The 22,202-nt window shown below is 44.8% G+C and overlaps 1 protein-coding gene across 2 annotated transcripts; it reads right to left on the reverse strand.

Annotated features, from left to right (window-relative positions):
• Positions 1-332: 332 nt before the first annotated feature.
• On the reverse strand, positions 333-21,780 carry rragd (ras-related GTP binding D). Of its 2 annotated transcripts, XM_066685658.1 has the most exons (8): positions 21,501-21,629; positions 21,105-21,243; positions 18,485-18,780; positions 15,785-15,984; positions 13,772-13,886; positions 10,850-10,992; positions 4,315-4,463; positions 333-1,177 (listed from the first exon to the last, which is right to left on the reverse strand). In XM_066685658.1, the coding sequence occupies exons 3-8, from the start codon at positions 18,725-18,727 to the stop codon at positions 1,026-1,028; spliced, it is 1,002 nt and encodes a 333-aa protein (XP_066541755.1). In that variant the 5' UTR covers positions 18,728-18,780; positions 21,105-21,243; positions 21,501-21,629; the 3' UTR covers positions 333-1,025. The 2 variants fall into 2 exon arrangements, with proteins under 2 accessions (XP_066541755.1, XP_066541749.1); XM_066685652.1 differs by lacking the exon at positions 21,105-21,243 and having other exon boundaries at positions 21,501-21,780.
• Positions 21,781-22,202: the final 422 nt, after the last annotated feature.

The following is a 22,202-nucleotide window of genomic DNA, read 5'->3' on the forward strand; positions in this document are numbered from 1 at the left end:
ATCTGTGCAATGGTCAACATTCTTCGCACTGTAACACTATTTTACAAGCACTTCCTACCAGTGGTTAAAGATAAATATAACCACTTCAACCTGACCTCACGGTTGATCTGTTACAAAAGCGAGGATTTTTGTGCAGGTGAGAGACCTTAGGCAGAACATTCAAACGCCCAAACATTAAATAAAAGCTCCAAAACGTCACTTTTATTTTTTAAATCACTCGGTCGGTACCCTTCTACTCTCACCGTCCACTTACCCCAGTCTCGCCGTCTCTACTCCTGTCTTTCTCTCACAGAATATTTTGGCTTGGATTATTGTGAGTGGTAAAAAAAAAAAGCAGTACGTAGCACTGACCTAGGGTCAGCTTATATGTGTTATGAGGATGATGACTAATAGGGGTGTAACAGTACAAATGTTAAATACTTCTGTTACAATGGACCAGGCATTAACTCTCTTCTCTGTGAATCATAGAGGCAACCACTGGCAAACTGGTGCTACAACAAAAACACACCCATACGCTATTAATACTGTGTAACTGAAGTTTCTAACTGCAATATGGATAATTAGAGTCTGGGTGTATGAAAAGTTAATCAAGAGTAGGACTGAAATTAAGACAGCCAATCAATAACTGACCTGTAGATTTGAGAGTTGGCATCGTACTGACATGCAATGACCAACCACAAAGGTGTCTTTACTTGACATGGGTCTAGAACAACAACAGATCTCCAAGAATCGATGCAGTGTCCCCAGTGGCCAACAGAATGATTCATATTTTGCCATCTTAGTTTACAATAACTATGGCATGCTTTACAGACCTCAGTGGGCGGAGCATCTGAGATCTTGTCTAGCACCAAAAAGCAACATGGAGCCTTCAAATAACCTCAAAATGAATAATAAAAGATTGTGATTCCCCCATTTATCATATGCTATATTCTTGCACTGTTATATCGTGTGTCACAATGTAATGCTACACCCCTAGTGACGATGACAATGACCATGACGATGAGAAAGGTGTCCGGTGTGAATCTTCAGTTTTGCTGAGAGTGAGTCCCGTTGGGCACGGCTTGTTTGCTCCATCTTCTCTGGCTCAGAAGTTTTCGGTTTCTCTGGACTTTCAAACGAACATCGAATACCTCCTCGATGGCCTTCTTGAAGCAGTGGAAGTTGTAGTCAATGAGTCCTGGTTGGAGAAGAAGAAGAGTGGGGTCAGTGAGAGGGTCTGTGCAAGGTCATGAAAGTTCTGAAGCTCCATACAAGATGAATTCAGCTACCAAAGTGATGCACCAATTTTGGACACACATTCAACTGTTCACCCAGCGCTAGTTTAATCTCTAAGAAGCACAAGAATCAAGGAGCCATGCCTGAGCTTACTTTCACCAGGGTCAAGACCAAGCCTGGGCTAGTTGGGTAAAACTGAACTGAAACTACGTCCTATGGAGCTCCATCCAATACCTCTAGGAGGAGTAGGAGTGGTGTTCGTGATCCAGAACTAGTCCCCTAACATCAGCGCCTGACCTCATGGCTGAATGCCATCAAATCCTCACAGCAATAATGCAAATTATAGTCTACAGCCTCAACAGAAGATCGATACCCTTCAATTCCAAGGAAATGACAAACGAGCAAGTGTTCACACACTTTTTGCCGTGCCGTTTACATTTATACAACCTCTGTGATTAAGATCAAACATTAAAGTAAATATAAACCATCATCTTGCAACATGAAAACATCAGCTCCATTAAATTAAAAAAAATATATATAATAATAATAATCAGAAATTCTTTAAAGCAGATATTTGGAAACCTGCCTCGGTTGGAGTTGATAACTGATGAATAATTTGAGGTGATGCAGCATGAGCTTTGAACATCAAATATTCCTGGCAGCAAGTATTTTTCAAGAAAACTTCCCTAAGTCTCTAAAACTTCCCTAATTTTCCAAAAATATTCTAAACAAGATCTGCCATAGCATTCAATCAATCTCAGCTCCACTGACCGTAAGTGCACTTAGTTTCTCTGCACACTTTGAAGAACAGAGTGAAATTGGGCTAACAATGTTCAGGACCCCCCACAGAGCAGGTAGGATTTGGGTTGGTGGATCGTTCTCAGCGCTGCAGTGACACTGACGTGGTAGTGTGATGGCCTTCAGAGTATTCACTGGCTCTGCTCCCATCTACCTCAATAGACCCTTAAAACCATATGTTAGCGCCCGCCCTCTCCGTTCCTCAAAGGAGCGCCAACTAACACGACCAACCCCCCGTACAGGTCAGTCGAGGCTATTCTCATCTCTGGTACCACGCTGGTGGAACGAGCTTCCAAGCACCATCAGAGCCACAGGAACCCTCTCCGCATTCAAGAAATCCTTGAAGACCCAGCTTTTCCGAGAGTATCTCTTGCACTGAAAGTCTTTCTTTAATGCACTGATTACTTCCTGGCATATTTACACGAATAAATGTACATGTAAATGTAGTGTGTGTTCTTCTGGTACGGGTGGATCAGACACAGCAGTGATGCTGGAGTTTAGAAACTCCTCGGGTTCACGGCTGCACTGAGAACCCGCACTATATGGAATTCCATTTTTGAAAATAGTTTTATATGAATGAATAACGTTCATTATGTCATAAAGTTTAAGATAGTTTTAACAAATTATAGACATATTTACTCATATTCTCTCTAGGACAAAGCCTCAAAAGACCCCAGACCTGAAAACATCAACTATGATCGTACAGGAAGTGATATCGGGAATGTCCGTTAACACCTCAATCATAATCTGCCAGAATTTAAACCTCAAAGAAACAGAGATTTTATTAGAAGAAGAGAACAAGAAGGAAAAACAAGCATGGGAAGACATGAAAGTACAGTTTCCGCTGTAACTCGACAAACTGCATGTGTTGCATCATCCTGAAACTAGGGAGTGATTTCTTTCTCAAAGAAATTCTCTCTCTCTCTTTTTTTTTGTGAACTTATATATATTCCTAGTTTCCCCAACAAGTCTGGTGCTCAGCTTCCCACCTGGCCTTGCATAGCAGGGGTCCTGGATCTGAGCATGAATATTTCAGCAGCTTCTCAGGTTCTTAGGCGTTCTAATGCTTTTATTCTCCAGCCTAGTCCCTGCTCATCCATTTGGGGCCAATTTCATTTCAGCCACAGTTCTTTAACCAACACAAGGCTGTGGCTGTTCTCTATTAGCCCCAGAACAGCTGCTCCAGCACCAGGATCAACAGTCCGGCTCACTCTAATGTTGACCTTACATTAATACACCAAAGTCAAGCCCTCAGCTGATACAGCCAACCCTCCGTGGGCGGAATGTGAGGGTGTGTGTGTGTGTGTGGTCTTATACACTGCAGCTTCATAACTATTTACAACAAGTTAAGCTCACAGACCCAGACGTCCAACTCATTATTATAATCACTTCAATATTAAACTGTAATTATATAATTACCCTTCACCGTTACATAATCTCTATTTACATTCTGAACGGACAGGTCTGGGTCAGCACTTCGGACTCTTTCCAACTGCTTTGATCTCAACGGAAAAAAAAATATCTTATGAAACTATGAAGACTGTTTTTTTTTTTTTTTAAATACAGTTTAGATCTATAACTCTAGTTGTGATTGTTGTTTGTGTCCAGTTTAAACGTAATTACAGCAATTAGCCCTAACATTTAAATGACCCCTTTTTCCATTTGATCAGCTCCACTCAACATACAGCAGCACTTTGTAGTTTTACAGATCGTAATACTTCTGCTGTCCTCCTTTAACCCTGTTCTTCAATCAGATCCGAACGCTCACAGAGCAGGTATGAGTCGAGTGGGGAGTCATTCTCAGCGCTGCAGTGACGTGGTGGTGGTGTGTTAGTGTGTGTTGTGCTGGTGTAGAGTGGATCAGACACAGCAGTGCTGCTGGAGTTTTTAAACCCCTCTGAGAACAGTCCACCGACCAAAAACCAGCCGACAGCGTCCTGTGTCACTGATGAAGGACTAGAGGACGAGCGACACACACTGTGCAGCGACAGATGAGCTACTGTCTCTGACTTTACATCTACAAGGTGGTGCAACGAGGGAGGAGTGTCTCGGAGTGGACACAAGGTTTAAAAACTCCAGCAGCACTGCTGTGTCTGATCCACTCTACACCAGCACAACACACACTAACACACCACCACCACCACGTATACAGAACAACAGATGGACTACCGTCTGTAACTGTAGATGTACAAAGTGCTCCTATATGGACAGTGGAGCTGAGACGATTGACAAAATGAGTCTTTTTTTTATTTTATTGTAATTAATTTTCATGTTTTGTTAAACAGTAAAAGCTTTACTCACCTTTCCTCTCAAAGCTCTCCTCCCTGAGGAAGCAGACGAGGGCCAGGAACTTTGTGACCTCTTTCAGGTACATCACCGTAGTGTTGTTCAGGTGGATAATGGCCATGGATTCTTTATCATACGGAGAACTGGCCTCACCTCCACTCAGACTAACAGGAGAAACAGGAGAAATATAAAAAGACTGCTTGCATTCTCACTGTGTCTCTGAACTCTATTCAACAGCGCTTCTCTTCAAAGGGTTTAGATCTTACGTGAGCACCTCTAGAGACAGTAACCCTCACAATTACAGCCTAGACTCTGAATTCACTCGTACCTGAATAGAACTTTTCTAATGTTAAGATCATTATCAACAATAGCTTTTAATCCAGTTTGGACTTTCTTTGGCGGTCAGCCTTATATCTTCATACACATCCGACATCTCGTTTCTGAAGTTGTCCGGCCCTGTAGCGAGCAGCACTTAAGACACAGTGGCCGGAAAAGCTCCCTAAGGACGACTTTACACTTCAGTTATTGAAAACCAACATGAAACTAAACTGCAGTTGAGTTGCAGAATGTAAAGCTGCATGCAACTCTCTTGAAACTCAGGAAACAGTCACTCAAAACAATTACAATGCATCATGTGATCATAATACCGTCGTTTTAAACCGCCATTGATTGGTGCACAGACTCACAACATGCACCACGTTGTAAAAATGTTACTGTAGCCTTTAGATTGTGGCTTATCGAAAAGAAATTTAAAGAAACAGGAGCTTGGTCTTGTACAAAGGAAAATAACTGACCGGAGAAGTGGCGATTGCTCTAAGACTGCAAGGGAAGCTCAGCTTCCCCTAAAATGTCAAAAAATAAGTGATCAAATATATACTGTTGTGTGTACATGTCATTGAATAAATATGCACTACAACGCGCTCAACTTTTGTTCAGAATCAGCTTCTTATCACTGGTAAAGACGCGGCTTTCCTCTCAATCATTCCCACAGCTTCACAGTGCTTTAAACAGTGAGGACGCTGAGCGTCCACAGAGTTCAATAGTGAAGCAGCGAAACGAGACGAGTCATTGGATAAATGCTGGGCTTTGTCCCGCCCATCGGACGCTCAGCGTCTCTGGGGGTCTATGGGGCAGCGGGCTGGCCTCGGCTGGCCCGGACGCTCAGCTTCGGCATGATGATTGGATGATCTGTCTGAGGCTGAATCCCTTTTTGATTGACAGCGAAATGAGCGAATCAGCGATCCTTTGGTGTAGAGATCCGTGGGAGCATTACATTTTCATTCTGTTCTGAGTTGAACCGGAGACTTTCTTAATCCTCTTAGCGGCATTTTCTTTGTTAAAAACGACTAGCGACAAATCGAGCTTCTATTTCTGGTGGGTTTTTTGTAGCGGCTTGTGTTTGGAGACTGACTTCTATCACTCTTTCTGATTTCTATCGCAGTTTCTGTCCAGCGGGTGCTGCTGAGCCCCTCCACCGTCACAAAGCACTCACAGGCGGACACACTTCACATGGGCCAAGGCCGTTTAAGCAGCCTAGCTCTGCTGGCCATTGAGAGGACACTAGTCAAGTCCCTGGAAAAGACGCCTTGTTGGTACGACAGGGTCACAGATCATTTTCTTGAAAAGGAACGGAGGGTAGAATTTACGTATAAATAAACCGACACATTTTATGATGTAGGCCGAAATTGAGCTTCCCCTCCTTGAAAGACCAGCATCCGCCACTGGTTACACATTCAACTATGACATAACGTAATATGCCAGTGTGTCTTTTAAACAAGTGAAATTAAATTACGCTTCCCAACCAAAAACTTGTGGACATCACTTGGAAGGCAGAAAGACATACAAGAGGAGCCCATCCTCCCCTGCAATGTATGTATGTGACCTTCTCGACCTTACAGTCACCCACAGTGTTTGTGCGTGCTTCTCCTGAGCCGATCCACCTTTCACCTTGAGAGTCGGTGTGGGTCACGGGAGTTTATCTAGCTCGTAGAAAAATCAGAGTCGTGCCTCAGCCATTCCACAGCAGAGCAGATGCTGGATCACACCATAATTATCAAACCGAACAGAAGCCTTAACTTAATCTCCTGCTTTTACAAGAGCCAAACACACAGCTGCAACAAGCCAGGATTTGACGTTAAACATGGACACACGCTTTATGCTGAAAAGAAAAAAAGGCAAAGACTTCAAGCACCCTAAACAGAGATAAAAATGAATTATTCATAATAGGAGGCTTAACGCTACGTGGGGTGTTCTGAGCAAAAAGAGCACGGAAAAGCTCTGCGTGTGTAAGTAAGTCATTAACGAAATGAGTGAAAATGAGGGAGATGATGAATTAAACACCACAGCTGTTTGTCAATAACACAGCTTTGGTCTACTGGATGAAATAAAAGCCCAGTTTAACAACAACAACAACAAACTGCGTTAAAAGCCATGCACTGGTTGGTTTAATTCAGTGTGCTACGGTTGCCAACATGTGCAGGAGGGGTCTCATGTCAAAACACAGTAAACTGAACGTGACTGACTTCCCCTGAAATCCTCCATGGCTTAGAGCCTTCGAGTTAAACATTCTGCCTCTTCCAGCTGAGCTTAGCGGAGGTGGGCGATATTATCATATGATATCAGTATCAGGTTCAGCTACGTCAGGCCTCGGGTTCCAGGGCCTGTTTTGTCTGTTTTAGCAGCAGCCAGCTACTATTGAGAGTGCAGTCACAAACAGCATCATTCAATTAAAAACACTTAAATATGACTCAAGTGGCAAAGCTATGTTTGGGTTCACGCTGTTCTCAGGGATCACTGATTCTAATCCAGAGAGGATAAATGACCGTACAAATGGCCAGAACCTCAAACAGGCCACACATCTGCATCAATCACTGAGAGAATGCAAGGAAATAATAATAATAATAATGTTAAATATTTTATGGCAATAAAATAAATAAATAACAATTTATTTAAACAATTTTCCACTTTCCCAGATGTAGTTGTGTTTAAACTGCAGCTACTAAGTCACCAAACCACATTGATTAGCCTGTGTGATCTTAACGGATACCTGGATGTGGTCCGTGTTGTCCCTGTGTCCGCATGGGTTTCCTCCCATGGTCCAAAAACACACACGTTTGTAGGTGGACTGGCGACTGAAAAGTGTCCTTAGGTGTGTATGTGTGTGTCGCCCTATGAAGGACTGGCGCCCCCTCCAGGGTGTGTTCCAGCCTTGCGCCCAGTGATTCCGGGTAGGCTCCGGACTCACCCTGATCCGGACATCACACACACACTCCTGGACCATTTCACAAAGACGCTTAACCTACAAACACGTGTATCTGCACTTTGGGAGGAAACCTGCACAGACACTGGGAGAACACCCCAGTGTGGCGGTGACGGGGTGTTTTGTTCCACTGTATACAACATCCTTTTGGTCAACTCTATAACCCTCAAGACCCCTGAAATAAGCCTCTGGTACTGTACCAGTGACAATCACAATCACCCATTTTCACACAAGTCCATTTGTGTGTGTGTGTGTGTGCGCGCATTAGTGGTCATCTGATGCTTATCCCCAGTCATAATCCCCCATGGTCTAAGGTCAAAAAACTTTGTCCTATCCAGAGCATTGACATGAGGAAACCTTATGTGTCATTAATACTGTTATTTATGCAAAGGCTGGACTGCTTCTGGTCAAATGAGGCGCCATCTTGATTTTATAAAGTTTTTAAATCCAACTGCTGGAGAAAATAAAAAATTAAATAGAATAAACTATATTTAAATTATGTTTTTTTTTCCCCGATTCATTCATTCAGGGTCCTGGAGCCTCCTTGGATTCACTGGGCGCAAGGCGTGAACACACCCTGGAGGGAGCCAATTATATTTTATTATTTTGAATTAAATTATTCAGTTTGTGTTTTAGAAACTTGACAGGTGTGTGTTCAAAAACCAACACTGGCCCCGAGTTCCCATATCAGCCCACATCCCTGACGATCACGTAACGAGGGCACATCGCCCAACCGTAGCACCGAGGCTCATGTGCAGAGCAGGCCGCTGTGGGCAGCTGCTTTGCCCCAGGTTCATCATGTTTGCCTGCACCTTCCTCACGCGTCTGTCCTCTGCCCAGTCACTCTGGGTCAGTGGAGCTAGAGGAGCTTCCCCCTGCCCTTCGGTTTACAGCAACACTTCATTCCGCCCTGGGGAACACCCCGCTAATCCGGGTCAGCTCAAAACAAGAGCAGGACAGAGGAACAGCTCTACACCCAGTGCTCTGTTCACATTCATCTTAGCATCCTTTATTCAGCTGCAGGAGAAAGTGCTTGTCCCGATGTTCTACCACTCGTTTTCATCCTTCACAAACACGCCACCATCTTCTATCTGTGGTGTTGTGAAAGGGCAGAGAAAAGCTGTTTTATGGGAGAGAGTTGCTGCTAGAACTCAACAGGAGCATTAGCTCAGATCATATTCAGAGTGCTGTCCATGTGTTACTCTGCATACATAAACCACCACAGAGCAGGTGTGATGTGGTGGTGGATCATTCTCAGCGCTGCATTGACACCGAGATGGTTGCGGTGTGTTAGTGTGAGCTGTGCTGGTACGAGTGGATCAGACACAGCAGTGCTTCAATCACAGTTTTTAAAACCTGTGTCCACTCACTGTCCACTCTGAGAGACACCTTGTAGATCCAAAATCAGACAGAGTAGCTCATCTGTTGCTGCAACGTGTGTGTTGGTGTCTTCTAGTTCTTCAACAGTGAACACAGGACACTGCCCACACATATTCAAAACTCCAGCAGCACTGCTGTGTCTGATCCACTCATACAAGAGCAAGACACACTAACACACCACGCTACAGATGATAGCGCTCATGAATATTACCAAGAATGGCCTCTAGACAACACAATATAAATGGGCATAGTGGCGTGAAGTTTTCCAATGCATTTATTGTTTAAAGGTTAAGCACCAGCTCTATGAAAGTGTCAAACAAATAAATACAGTGGACTTTGAGTTCCTAACTTGTGTTTATTGAGGGTCAGAAAACATGTTATTTCTTACTAATTCAAGGAATAAGGTTTAAAAGACCGTTGGTCCCCCCCCCAACGGTGTTGGGAAACTCTAATAGGCGTCTTGCCTGTGACGTAGATGGTGGACAACAACTCTAGAAGTTGCACTTAATTTAATGCAAAATGAGGAAAAGGTGTGTTGTTTGTGGCTGCAATCATTCAATGTACAGTGGGACATCTGTGCACAAATGGCCCAAAGATCCCACAATATCCAGAAAATGGACTAAATTTGTCAACTTTAAACGGGCACTTTGGAAAGGACCGTCCGCTCACTCCGTTATCTGTAGCTCATTTCACTGGCGCTTTTCCAACAATATGGGCATGTAAGGACACCAACGAAAGGTGTTCAAGAGCCTCTGTAACATGGAGGTAAACAGGGTAAGGACACTCACTTCGCCTGTTTTAGTTGGTGTTAGTTAACGTTAGCTTGACTTGCTAAACTCGGTGCTCAGATTATACTCGGCTACGTAGCTGCATTACGGAGGTTTATAGTGTCGGATGAATTCGAGTTCGACTTCGATCACATTTACAAGAATAACGGTACCTCTACATTTGAGTTTAGCTTATTGCTAGGCTATTGTCATGAATAATGTTGGTTATTTAGCTAGATACTGTCATAACAGTCAGTCATAACGGTGTTTTACCGCGGCGTTGTTCGGCTGTTGTCCACCAGTGACGTCACGGTCGCGTTCGAGAATTTCCGTAACGAGCTCGGGTTTTTCCGTCAATTTAATAAAATTGTCAGTTTTAAAGCAAATTAAGCTGCTATTTTCATTTTAATTCATACTTATATCTGTCAGTAACTACAATAATGTGGAATATTCATGGAGGTCCATTAAGTGGTGCTTAGCCTTTAATATTAAGGCTTACAATAATTCTTGTGGGGGACAACTCTCTGAAGTTTCCTGGGAAAGGGGGGGGGAAGTGCCCCCCCACCCATCCCATTACCTCAGGATTTCTGCCTGGTGCTGGGTTTAAGTCCAAACTGTGTTTTAGCGCTGTAAAAAACAATTAAAGCCCGTTTTAATGTTTCGCGTAAAAGGAAAAGGAACTTTTAAAAGAACATTTTGAAAAGAGGATCAAAAGTAGCAGCGTTCTAGAGAATGTGCCCCGTTCATCTCTCATCTGTGTAACACCCTGTTCTTCTCTTTCTGGCTCATTTGGTTCTCAAATATAAAGCTTAAGCTCCAAAGTCAGTGGTGTGACCCATTCACAAAGCAGCACAGGAACGACACACAACTGAGTAAAACACAGAAGGAATTAAGAGTTAAATACGAATGACAGGTTATGATTTGTGAGTACTAAGGGAAGTACAAATACACTTGTATTATGCTTTAATTAAATAAATTCTATCCTCTTAATATTTTCCAGTCAGTTCCCCACACTCCGTACTGCGTTTTTCTTTTTTTGTTTCTGTAGTTGTTGGAAAGTCTGTTCAGCAAAGCTCCAAATTGTGCTGATTGCTGATTGGAGCTTATGGAGGTCAGTGGAGTTTCCACAGTGAAGGCCACTCACCCGTAGATGCAGGAGATGTCGATGACCACGTCAATCATGTCGCAGCACAGCTCGTACGTCTGCATGTCCACCGGGCTGCTGTCCGTCGCGATGTAAATCTTGCTGACCACATCGAACAGGAAGGCCTTCTCGATCCCAGAGTTCTGCAACAAGAGCGAATGATGAGTCCCTGATTAAACAGTTTCTTTACCACTGTAAAGCTCCGCAGTGGTATTCACAGGACTGGAGACCTCTCAAACCGTCTGCAAAACGTGGGGCACAATGCCTCAATTCAAAGTGATGATAAACAACAACAGAAACTAAATATGTACCAGGTTTCTCATATTTTCATTTCAGATATTTGAACTAGCCTTGGCCCAGAAACTCTCTCTGCGGAGGACGTGGACTCGTTTTCAGGTCATTTGACCAGGGTGCCTGTACTTTTGCACATGACTGCATATCAAATAGCTCGAAATGAGAACGTATTACATAATCCAGGAGGTGCACAGAGTAATCGCGGGTATAATACATTTTCTCATTAGCAAATGCACTCTCTGTGAGGACATTTGCTTTGGTGCAGTAACAGCTCCTACACTTCTGAGAAGGCAATGTTCTAACTAGATGTTAGTACATTGCTGTGAGGATCTGACAGCATTAATGAGGTCAGGTACTGACGTGGGATGATTAGGTTTAGATCACAACCATCACTTCAACTCTTCCTAAAGGCTGGGTAAAGCTCTGCATTTAATGCAACACTAGGTATTATTTTTATATTTAGATTACAGCTTCAAAATCATTGTGATGCTCCACTGAGCTGGGGGCCACTCTGGGCTCAGCACTGAAGAAACTGCACTACCATCCCTCTTTCCTACCCTCCTCAACAGTTACATAGTGGAATTTCTGCAGCGCTGAGCAATGCTGTAGCAAGGACAGAGGCTCCATTCACCCTATCACAGCTCAGAGAACCATCACTGTGATTTTGAAGCTGTTACTTGGTGTTACTTTAAATAAATAAGAAGTATAAATATTGGGACTTGAATAATATATTTATTCCAGGATCAGATGCATTGCCTGTTCTTTAATAGAGTTCCTCATGACTTCATTACTGACCCACTGCTGCCATCAACTGGCTGAATTTAAATGTTCCTCAAATTCATTTACAGATATCACAGATTCAAATGTACAAGACTGAAAATGGAATATAAATAAGAAGTATGAGAAAGAGAGACCAGTAAAAGGAGCCTGGTCTATGTCTATGATATTGTCTCCCTCCACACCCACACACACACACACACTGCACTATTCTACATCCCTCATCTTCTATTATGCTCCATACTGAAATGCTACGGTTCCTGTGGTGTACAGATAAATTATTCCTGGTTCACAATCCGGGCACGAGTTCCTAGATGTGTGTGGGCGACTACTTTTTATATGTGTTAATAACACATATTACCATATGCATGAAGTGCCAGCATCTGTTGCCAAGAGGCAGAATATATCACCTCACACACACACACACACACATCCAAGCAGTGAAGATCCAAACACTTACTGCCGAATTCATATTAAAATACTGCTCATGGTATCAACCCGGTGATAATGTCCAAACATTTCTGTCCACCCCTTATAATGAATTCAGCTATTTAAGGGGCAGCCATTCTCTAGACACAGTTTTATAATCTCCACACAAACGCAGGAAATTAAATAGCACTCATTTTGCCCAATGCCAAGTGTCAGTTTTGTGTTCTCTAACCAGACAAAAGCTGAGAGGAACTGTGTTCTGCTTTCTATCAGAACCAGCAGTGATCCTTTCAGCAGTGTGTGTAGTGAAGTGAACCAGAGCGGTTAGCCTTCGTTCACCTCGGGTGTCAGTGAGCCTCTAGCTGGTTAACCAGTGGTCTACCGTGGACCGCGTTTGGTCGGTGCTAACCACTTCACACTCGGAACACCCCACAACAACAGCTATGACAATCACAGACTTCAGATCCAACTTCTAGAACTGACTGTTCACTTGCTGCATGATATATCCCACCCCTCCTCGCCAGGGGGCAGTGTAACCAGATAATCAGTGTTATTCACTTCACCTGACAGTGGTTTTAATTTTGTGGCTGATTGGTGTATACTGTATCACATTCGTAACATTGTTTATATCCAAATGTCATCCAGCTTCTTTAGTCTTCCTGAGGAGTTACAAGAGCAAGAGCAACATCAGACAAATGTTTTGGTTCCATTCGTCTCAGAGGTCAGGCACAAAACCAAAGGAACGAGCTACGGACTCTGAACAAGTCCCAGTTAAGCAAGTGTATTTGGATATGACTCTCAAGGTCAGAGTTTCTCGGCTGCTCTGACTACTACGAGCTGCAGCAGAGCATTTTTACTGAGGTGAAGCCCCTGATCAGCCATAACATTATGAACACACCTTGCTTTCACGTTCACTGTCCATTGTCGCAGCTCCACTGACCACACGGAAGCACCGTCGTTGTAAATTTCAGTGGTGTTCAGAGTGGTTTGTTAGTGTGTGTTGTGCTGGTACGAGTGGATCAGACACAGCACTGCTGCTGGAGCTTTTAGTCCCACTGCTGGACCGAGTGTGGTCCACCAACCGAAAATATCCAGACAACAGCGACCGAAAATGATCCAACAGTGAAAACATACCTGCTCTGTGCTGGTCCTGTGGGGTCTTGACTTGTTCAGAACAGGGTCAGAGAGCTAACAATAGTATGCTATTGCTATTGTTATTATACTATTACTTCAAACAGCATACCAAAATGATGCTAGAACTGTAGACATCTCAGGATTAATGAAGTCTATCAGAGCAGGGAACAGAGTGCTCAGGGAACTGTGTTTTGCTGTGCTCCTTCAGGCCTGGAGTCTGGAGAAGAAAGCTTTAAATTGTGTTTTCTTCTTTTGTGTGTCAGAAAGAGAGCAGACTTCACCACTCACCGATATAAAGATGTTGAGCAGGTTTTCCAGGGTTGGCAGCTGTGGAATGAGCTTCTGCACCACTTTGCTGAAGGCTTCAAAGATGGAGTGATCGTAGATGCTCGTCAGGTAAAAACTGATGGGACAGATCGTATGTATATTTCAGTTTTTACAAAATAATAATTCCTGGATCATTGCAGGGTCCTGTACAATGGAAGATGCCCACAAAGCAGCCCAGAGGATGAATGCTGGTCTAGGATTAGATTTTAGACAGGAAGGACCTGTGGTAAGCTGAGCATGTAGCTCCTGGGTGATTATAGTAAGATGCTGCCATGTTGTCTCTCACTGAATAAAAGCAGTTCCGTGCCACATTCATTTTTGGATGCACACCAACTGTTTCTGAGCATGGAAAAGAGTTTATTATTATTACTGCTGCTGTTGTTAAATGTAATCACTTAAATTCAGTTCCCAAGTCATTAATTAAGTTAAAGGTAGGATATTGCTGCCAAGTAACAATTACATTTTTAATAAATTCACTTGGTGTCTTTAATCACATTCGTATATACTGATTATTTCACAACAGTTTTGAAAGACAAGCTTCAGATTTTAAAATGATCTGATTAATAACTAGGGCGGCATGGTGACACAGCAGGTAGGTGTCGCAGACACACAGCTCCAGGGACCTGGAGGTTGTGGGTTCGATTCCCGTTCCGGGTGACTGTCTATGAGGAGTGTGGTGTGTTCTCCCTGTGTCCGCGCGGGTTTCCTCCGGGTGACCGTCTGTGAGGAGTGTGGTGTGTTCTCCCTGTGTCCGCGCGGGTTTCCTCCGGGTGACCGTCTGTGAGGAGTGTGGTGTGTTCTCCCTGTGTCCGCGCGGGTTTCCTCCGGGTGACCGTCTGTGAGGAGTGTGGTGTGTTCTCCCTGTGTCCGCGCGGGTTTCCTCCGGGTGACCGTCTGTGAGGAGTGTGGTGTGTTCTCCCTGTGTCCGCGCGGGTTTCCTCCGGGTGACCGTCTGTGAGGAGTGTGGTGTGTTCTCCCTGTGTCCGCGCGGGTTTCCTCCGGGTGACCGTCTGTGAGGAGTGTGGTGTGTTCTCCCTGTGTCCGCGCGGGTTTCCTCCGGGTGACCGTCTGTGAGGAGTGTGGTGTGTTCTCCCTGTGTCCGCGCGGGTTTCCTCCGGGTGACCGTCTGTGAGGAGTGTGGTGTGTTCTCCCTGTGTCCGCGCGGGTTTCCTCCGGGTGACCGTCTGTGAGGAGTGTGGTGTGTTCTCCCTGTGTCCGCGCGGGTTTCCTCCGGGTGACCGTCTGTGAGGAGTGTGGTGTGTTCTCCCTGTGTCCGCGCGGGTTTCCTCCGGGTGACCGTCTGTGAGGAGTGTGGTGTGTTCTCCCTGTGTCCGCGCGGGTTTCCTCCGGGTGACCGTCTGTGAGGAGTGTGGTGTGTTCTCCCTGTGTCCACGCGGGTTTCCTCCGGGTGACCGTCTGTGAGGAGTGTGGTGTGTTCTCCCTGTGTCCGCGCGGGTTTCCTCCGGGTGACCGTCTGTGAGGAGTGTGGTGTGTTCTCCCTGTGTCCGCGCGGGTTTCCTCCGGGTGACCGTCTGTGAGGAGTGTGGTGTGTTCTCCCTGTGTCCGCGCGGGTTTCCTCCGGGTGACCGTCTGTGAGGAGTGTGGTGTGTTCTCCCTGTGTCCGCGCGGGTTTCCTCCGGGTGACCGTCTGTGAGGAGTGTGGTGTGTTCTCCCTGTGTCCGCGCGGGTTTCCTCCGGGTGACCGTCTGTGAGGAGTGTGGTGTGTTCTCCCTGTGTCTGTGTGGGTTTCCTCCGGGTGCTCCGGTTTCCTCCCACAGTCCAAAAACACACGTTGGTAGGTGGATTGGCGACTCAAAAGTGTCCGTAGGTGTGTGTGTGTGTTGCCCTGTGAAGGAATGGCGCCCTCTCCAGGGTGTGTATGTGCCTTGCGCCCAATGATTACAGGTAGGCTCTGGACCCACCGCGACCGTGAACTGGATAAGAGTTACAGACAATGAATGATTAATAACTAACCTTAAATGTATCCTCTCTAACCCAGCGTCCGCCAGGTCGTCATTGGCTCGTTTGTGGATGTCCCTCTGTTTCTCAATCTTGTGGTCGTCAGAAAGTCCGTCCACTTTATGGATGAAGACTTCAAAGTTGATGTCGGGGTTGACCTTGTAGGCTCGAGTCACAGTGAGGTGAAGCCTGCTCAGAGCTTCCACATAATCATCCTGAAAATGTATGTTATATAAAGGTCAACAATGATACAACATTAGTGCATCAAACGATTCATCTGCCAAACAACAGTCAAATAGGAAATAACTAAAATGCTAACATACTAAAGTGTGTGCATCGTCAGTTACAGCACTAAGCACATCGCCAGACACTTTGGGGAGTCTCTACTGGCTAAACATGGCCAAGAACACCCTTCACTGCAGGAAAAGGAACATGGACTGACCTTTTAAACGACCAATCACAAGCCTGCTAATTTGGCACAAGTCTCAGCCACAGATGCTCAAAGTCAGTCATTCATTATCTGTAACCCTTATCCAGTTCAGGGTTGCGGTGTGTCCAGAGTCTACCTGGAATCATTGGGCGCAAGGCGGGAATACACCCTGGAGGGAGTCCTTCACACACTCACACATTCGCACCTACGGATACTTTTGAGTTGCCAATCCACCTACCAACGTGTGTTTTTGGACAGTGGGAGGAAACCCACGCAGACACAGAGAGAACACACCACACTCCTCACAGACAGTCACCTGGAGGAAACCCACGCAGACACAGGGAGAACACACCACACTCCTCACACAGTCACCCGGAGGAAACCCACGCAGACACAGGGAGAACACACCACACTCCTCACAGACAGTCACCCGGAGGAAACCCACACAGACACGGGGAGAACACACCACACTCCTCACAGACAGTCACCCGGAGGAAACCCACACAGACACGGGGAGAACACACCACACTCCTCACAGACAGTCACCCGGAGGAAACCCACACAGACACAGGGAGAACACATCACACTCCTCACAGACAGTCACCCGGAACGGGAATTGAACCCACAACCTCCAGATCCCTGGAGCTGTGTGACTGCGACACTACCTGCTGCACCACCGTGCAGCCCTCAAAGTAAGTCAGACCAAGAAAAAAAAAAAAAAAACCTCTCTCTACCTGCGTGTCCAGGAGGCTACAAAAACAGCTACTTAAAAATAAGTGCATGAGACATTTTATGAAAAACATTATTGATCCATATTCATTTCATTTATTAATGAGCACAGTGTTGCTGCCAGAACAAAAAGACTGTATCTTCAAACTGATAAATTTACAGTGGAAGAGATAAAGAAGTTCTTTAATTGTACTGAAAGTTAGTGTAGAATTCTTCTCCAGGTAACTGAACCACTTCTACTGGCCCTTTGTCAGGAATTTAGCACATAACAGAAACAATGCAGGATAAATCCAGAGTAACATGACCGTCTAATTGTGCTTTTCCACTGCGCGGTACCTACACTACTTGACTCTGCTCCGTTTGGTTCGTATTACACTCCCACAGCTCCCCCATGAATTGTATACGATGATGTCACATAACCTCATCTCTAAAGGGAACATTGGTCTTTGGAAACCACAACAACGGCAGTGGTAACGTTAAGCGGTGTTTACTCGTGGTGTATTGGCATGTTGTTGTTGTTTGGGACTGAACACAGCTCCGTCATCAGTTCAGACAGATCAGTAGAGTTTGTTCCTTCCTTGTTGCCACCGATGCAGAGAGCATTTGAACCTCACGGCGGCGTAATTTTATGAGCTGCCGTTGTGAGTCGGATTAAAACAAATGTGATCTCTACTGAAGGGTGGAGATTTTACGGAGAGGGCGTGTTGGAGCCAATCATGAACGTTTACACGTCGTGGTTTAGCCCCTAATCATCACACTGGGAACGATGAATGAGCTGTGCCCAGTTCCAGGTGTCAAATTCAAATTCAAAAGCCTAGTAGAACCGAGTGGAGTAGAGTAGGTCCCATGCAGTGGAAAAGTGCCATGAACATAGTCACTTTCATCAAGAGATTACAACTTCAATACCCAGCAATGCCTCAGCCACCCAAGGCCTCAAACGTCCTTACATTCTCTGGGTGAATGGGGTGACCCTCCCTCTTCCACAGCACCCAGCATGACGCCAACAAACACAGATGTCTGACAGCTAACGTAACACAACTGTTCCAGTTTCCCAGAAACGTTTTAACTGATAGAGAGGGAGTGAAATATGGTGCTGTGGTAGTATTGTCAGGAGATAGAGCAATGCTCTCCTTCAAGCGTGTGGTGTCCCTACGTTACTGTATTAGCAGAAGCAAGTGCTAGCCTCAACCCTCACAGTTTGTCTTCTTTCTGTTGCTCTGCATGTTTTGTTAGCCAACGTTGAATGAGTGGATTAGACACAGCAGTGCTGCTGGAGTTTTAAAAACCTGTGTTCACTCACTGTCCACTCTGTTAGACATGTTTTTTGTTGGTGGAACATTGGCAGTCCAGCAGTGACACTGAGGGGTTTAAACTCCAGTAGCACTGCTGTGTCTGATCCACACACTAACACACCGCCACCACGTCAGTGTCACTGCAGCGCTGAGAATGATCCACCACCTGGGGGTCTAAACAAAGGATGCAGAGCTATATGTGGACAGAAACAAAGTTTCTGGACCCACTTCACATTTAAGATTGTGGTGTGAAGTTCACTGCACCTGCGAGTCAATAACGAAGATCAAGGCTCCTGTTCCCCTGAAGATCATCTCATAGTCGAAGGTGGGGTCGAAGAAGTCGATCTGTCCGGGGAAGTCCCAGATCTGGAAGCTGACGAACGAGCTGTTGGAGACGTCTTCTCTGCAAATCTTATTGGTGCTCTCCAGAAACAAGGTCTCGTTGGGGGACATCTTGTGGAACACCACTTTCTGGATGGAGGACTTCCCACTGCGCCGTAAGCCCATCAGTAAAATGCGAGGTTTTACCTCACTGCTGAAAGGCTCTCTGAAGCCCAGCACTGCACAAAGACAAGGGAAGAGAGAGGAAAGCAGCTTACTTCACATTCTTCCCATTTCCATTAAGCGATACTTAAAAGGGAGGGGGATTCCTTTTTATGTCTTTCACGTCCCTGTGGCAAGCCTCCAGGCAGTGATTTAATCCCTGAGAAATGAATTTTAAACACTGTCCTTTTATTTTCATACACATGCTGTGTGAAATAAGTGTTTCTCTAATTTCTGCAAAGCGTTTACTCCTTTTACGTAAATCGGGAAGGTTTTATTAAGATAAAGACTAATTGAATTCAAAAGATCTTTTATCTTGTGTGAACACAGATATGTGCCTCAAGCGTGACACTCACTGTGTGTGTGAAAAAATAATCTACATATATCCATCCATCCATTATCTGTAACCCTTATCCAATTTAGGGTCACGGTGGGTCCAGAGCCTACCTGGAATCATTGGGCACAAGGCGGGAATACACCCTGGAGGAGGCGCCAGTCCTTCACAGAGCAACACACACACACTTTTTGAGTTGCCAATCAACCTACCAACGTGTGTTTTTGGACTGTGGGAGGAAACCGGAGCACCCGGAGGAAACCCACGCAGACACAGGGAGAACACACCACACTCCTCACAGACAGTCACCCGGAGCGGGAATCGAACCCACAACCTTCAGGTCCCTGGAACTGTGTGACTGCGAGACCTACCTGCTGCGCCACCGTGCCGCCCAAACTACACATACACATATATATAAAATAAAGTGAGAGAGAGAGTTTCCTCTTAAGTTTTTTCAAAATAAACTTTACAGCCAACATTTTTTCAGCATTTCTTTTGAAATGAAGAGTATTAATCAGTAGCTTGCCCCTCTGTGCTGTGAGAACAGCTTCTACTCTTCTCGCAAGTGTTTACAATAGATGTTGGAACATAGCTTTGTGGATTTGATGGCAGCCACATAAATCATAACGAGGCCATGTATAAAATACTGGACTCTGTCGACCATAAAAATCACTCCCACTCATCACAACCGTACTAGACTGAGCTCCATCGCACGAGAGAACAGAGATCTACAGCACAGTGCCGTGCACTGTAAAAACTTTCTTGTAAATTTTACAGTAAAATACTGGCAGCAGAGTTCCCAGCCATTTACCGTATTTTTACAGGAACACTACTGTATTTCAAATTTAAAATACTGTAGCAGACTTGCTGTAAATTTACAGCAATTTTTTACAGTGTGGGGTTTTACAGCCCATTAGCCAATGCTCGGTATTGGGCACGAGACCAAAGGCTTATATGTGACACCTGTTAGATCAGTCCGTGTTTTCTGAAGATTAAACAAGCTGTAAAAAAAAACAACACGCGGCTGAATTCAGCGCACCATACAGTAGCTGACCTGAGTCATTATTAAGAAAGTGTATTTATCTGTCTATCATAACACACTCTCCGGTTGTGCTGAATAGAGCCTGGACACAAGGGGGCGCTCTCAACACCCGTCCCAATCACATGCCCCTGTTTTTTTCTCTCTCTCTCTCTCCTGAGGAATGTGGACAGCGTTTAGGGAGTGAGGGCCACTTCCAAGTCCCAAAATACTCACTTCTGGATTCTGGCTGAGTTTGTCAGAACATGTGACCGCTCTGTATACGATATTAATGCTGTAAAAATATTACATATTTTCAACACAATGGTACAGAGAAGTGATTCTGTAAACTGTGGTCAAGTCAGAGGTAAAGTCAGATTAAAGAAAGCAGAACAAAAGTTGAAAATAAAGTGGTATAAGGAAGAAACAGTCAGACAAAACAAAATATTTCTAAATATTCATATATCACATTACACACAGGTAAGGAGTATTTAAGTGCACGTTTAATTTTGGCACACAACCAGCAATCTTACGTTATTTCTCGTATTTCCTTCAAAAAGGTATCGTCACTGTGATGGTACCTTGTCCAGCTAGAAAAAAAACATAATGACAAAAACTCCAGCAGCACTGCTGTGTCTGATCCGCTCATAGAAAGGCAACACACACACTTACAGTGATGATCCACCGCCCAAATCACACCTGCTCTTGTGTATGTTTGTGCCTATGCAATTACAAAATAATGCTACTAATTCAAACAGTGTATTAAATCTATGATAACTCTGGGCATCTAAGGTATAATGAAGTTTATAAGAGGAGGGAACACTGAACTCCTGCTGTGCTCCTTCAGGTCTGGAGTGTGGAGCATATCAACTGTTTTCTCTGCAAACAGGCACATGGCTACATTAGCCCCTGTCCCCTGGGAAAATCAACACGGTGAACCTCTGAAACTCATGGATAACTGCTGTATGTGTGCTGTGCTGATGCAGTACCTGCTGTTTAGGTTCAGACATCAGTGTGTGCAGAGATTCGGGCCCTTTATATCCTTCCAGGCAACACTTGGCCTTGAGGAAGGTGATTTTAGGGTGCAGCTGCCCCATGCTTTTCTGTGGAACATGTGCACCACACTCACTGCAAGTTTTAAACACCATGTATGTTATGGTTAGTGCTGCTTAGAGGTGCCCCTGACCCCACAGTAAAGACTGCCACAAAACAACCTGCAGGACTGGATATACAAGGAAAGAAGGAAAAGTGCAAAGCACAGAAGGTTATTAAATAAACAGAGGATCAGTGTTGCTGGGGATGAGTGACCTTCCAGCAGTAACACACACACACACAAAAACACACGCGCGAATATATTTTTAAGTAAAAGAGAAGTGTTTAATGACCTCCCTGCTCGCAGCCACAGTCTCCGTCCAGCGCGTCGAAGTCATCTTCATCGTAGTAGTCCAGGGCGAGTGTTTCCTCCTCCTCATCCTCGCTGTATTTGTCTCTGCGGTGGGTCATTCTTCTGTGCGTGTGAGAAGTGAGAGCTCCTCCGCATGGTCACCTGATACAGCAGAGCCATAATGAACTCTCACCTCCTCCCTCTGCCTCCACACACACACACACACACACCCTCACACTCACAAGCTCAAAACACACAGTCTTCTCACCACAAATTGGCTACAGTGCAACTCTTCACAAAGCCACACTCATGGACTGCCGCCCCCTCAGATACTCTTTATAACGCTGCGCTTTGTTACAGGACGCCTCCTCTCTGAAACACTCTGGCAACAGCCGCGGTGCTCATGGAATCATGGGAAATGTAGTTTTTGAAGCAGGTCCTGGGTTTTGGGACTTTAAAGAGCACATATCTTACTTTTTAAATGTTATATATATATATATATATATATATATATATATATACATATATTTTTTTATTTTTTTGTTTTTCTTCTTCCTGTGCTCCCCTCTGTCATGAATGGCAAAGTTTGGCCGTACTTATGGTTTTTGTATTGTCTTGTATTATCGTATTGTATTGTATGTATATTGTTTTTTATTTTCTTAGCCATGTCTTTTGCACTTTAATGTGTGTGCACTGTTTTATG

This window comes from Hoplias malabaricus, chromosome 1 (genome assembly GCF_029633855.1).
Source record: "Hoplias malabaricus isolate fHopMal1 chromosome 1, fHopMal1.hap1, whole genome shotgun sequence".
NCBI classification, from domain to species: Eukaryota; Metazoa; Chordata; class Actinopteri; order Characiformes; family Erythrinidae; genus Hoplias; species Hoplias malabaricus.

Excerpts from the sequence above, each read along its gene's own strand:
- rragd (XM_066685652.1), bottom strand. The coding sequence starts at position 21,618 with ATGACCCACCGCAGAGACAAATACAGCGAGGATGAGGAGGAGGAAACA. Across the intron at positions 18,781-21,500 it reads CTGTGGCTGCGAGCAGGGAG|TGCTGGGCTTCAGAGAGCCT; the intron begins GTCATTAAACAC and ends GTCTTTGTGCAG. Across the intron at positions 4,464-10,849 it reads GACATCTCCTGCATCTACGG|TCTGAGTGGAGGTGAGGCCA; the intron begins GTGAGTGGCCTT and ends TTCTCCTGTTAG.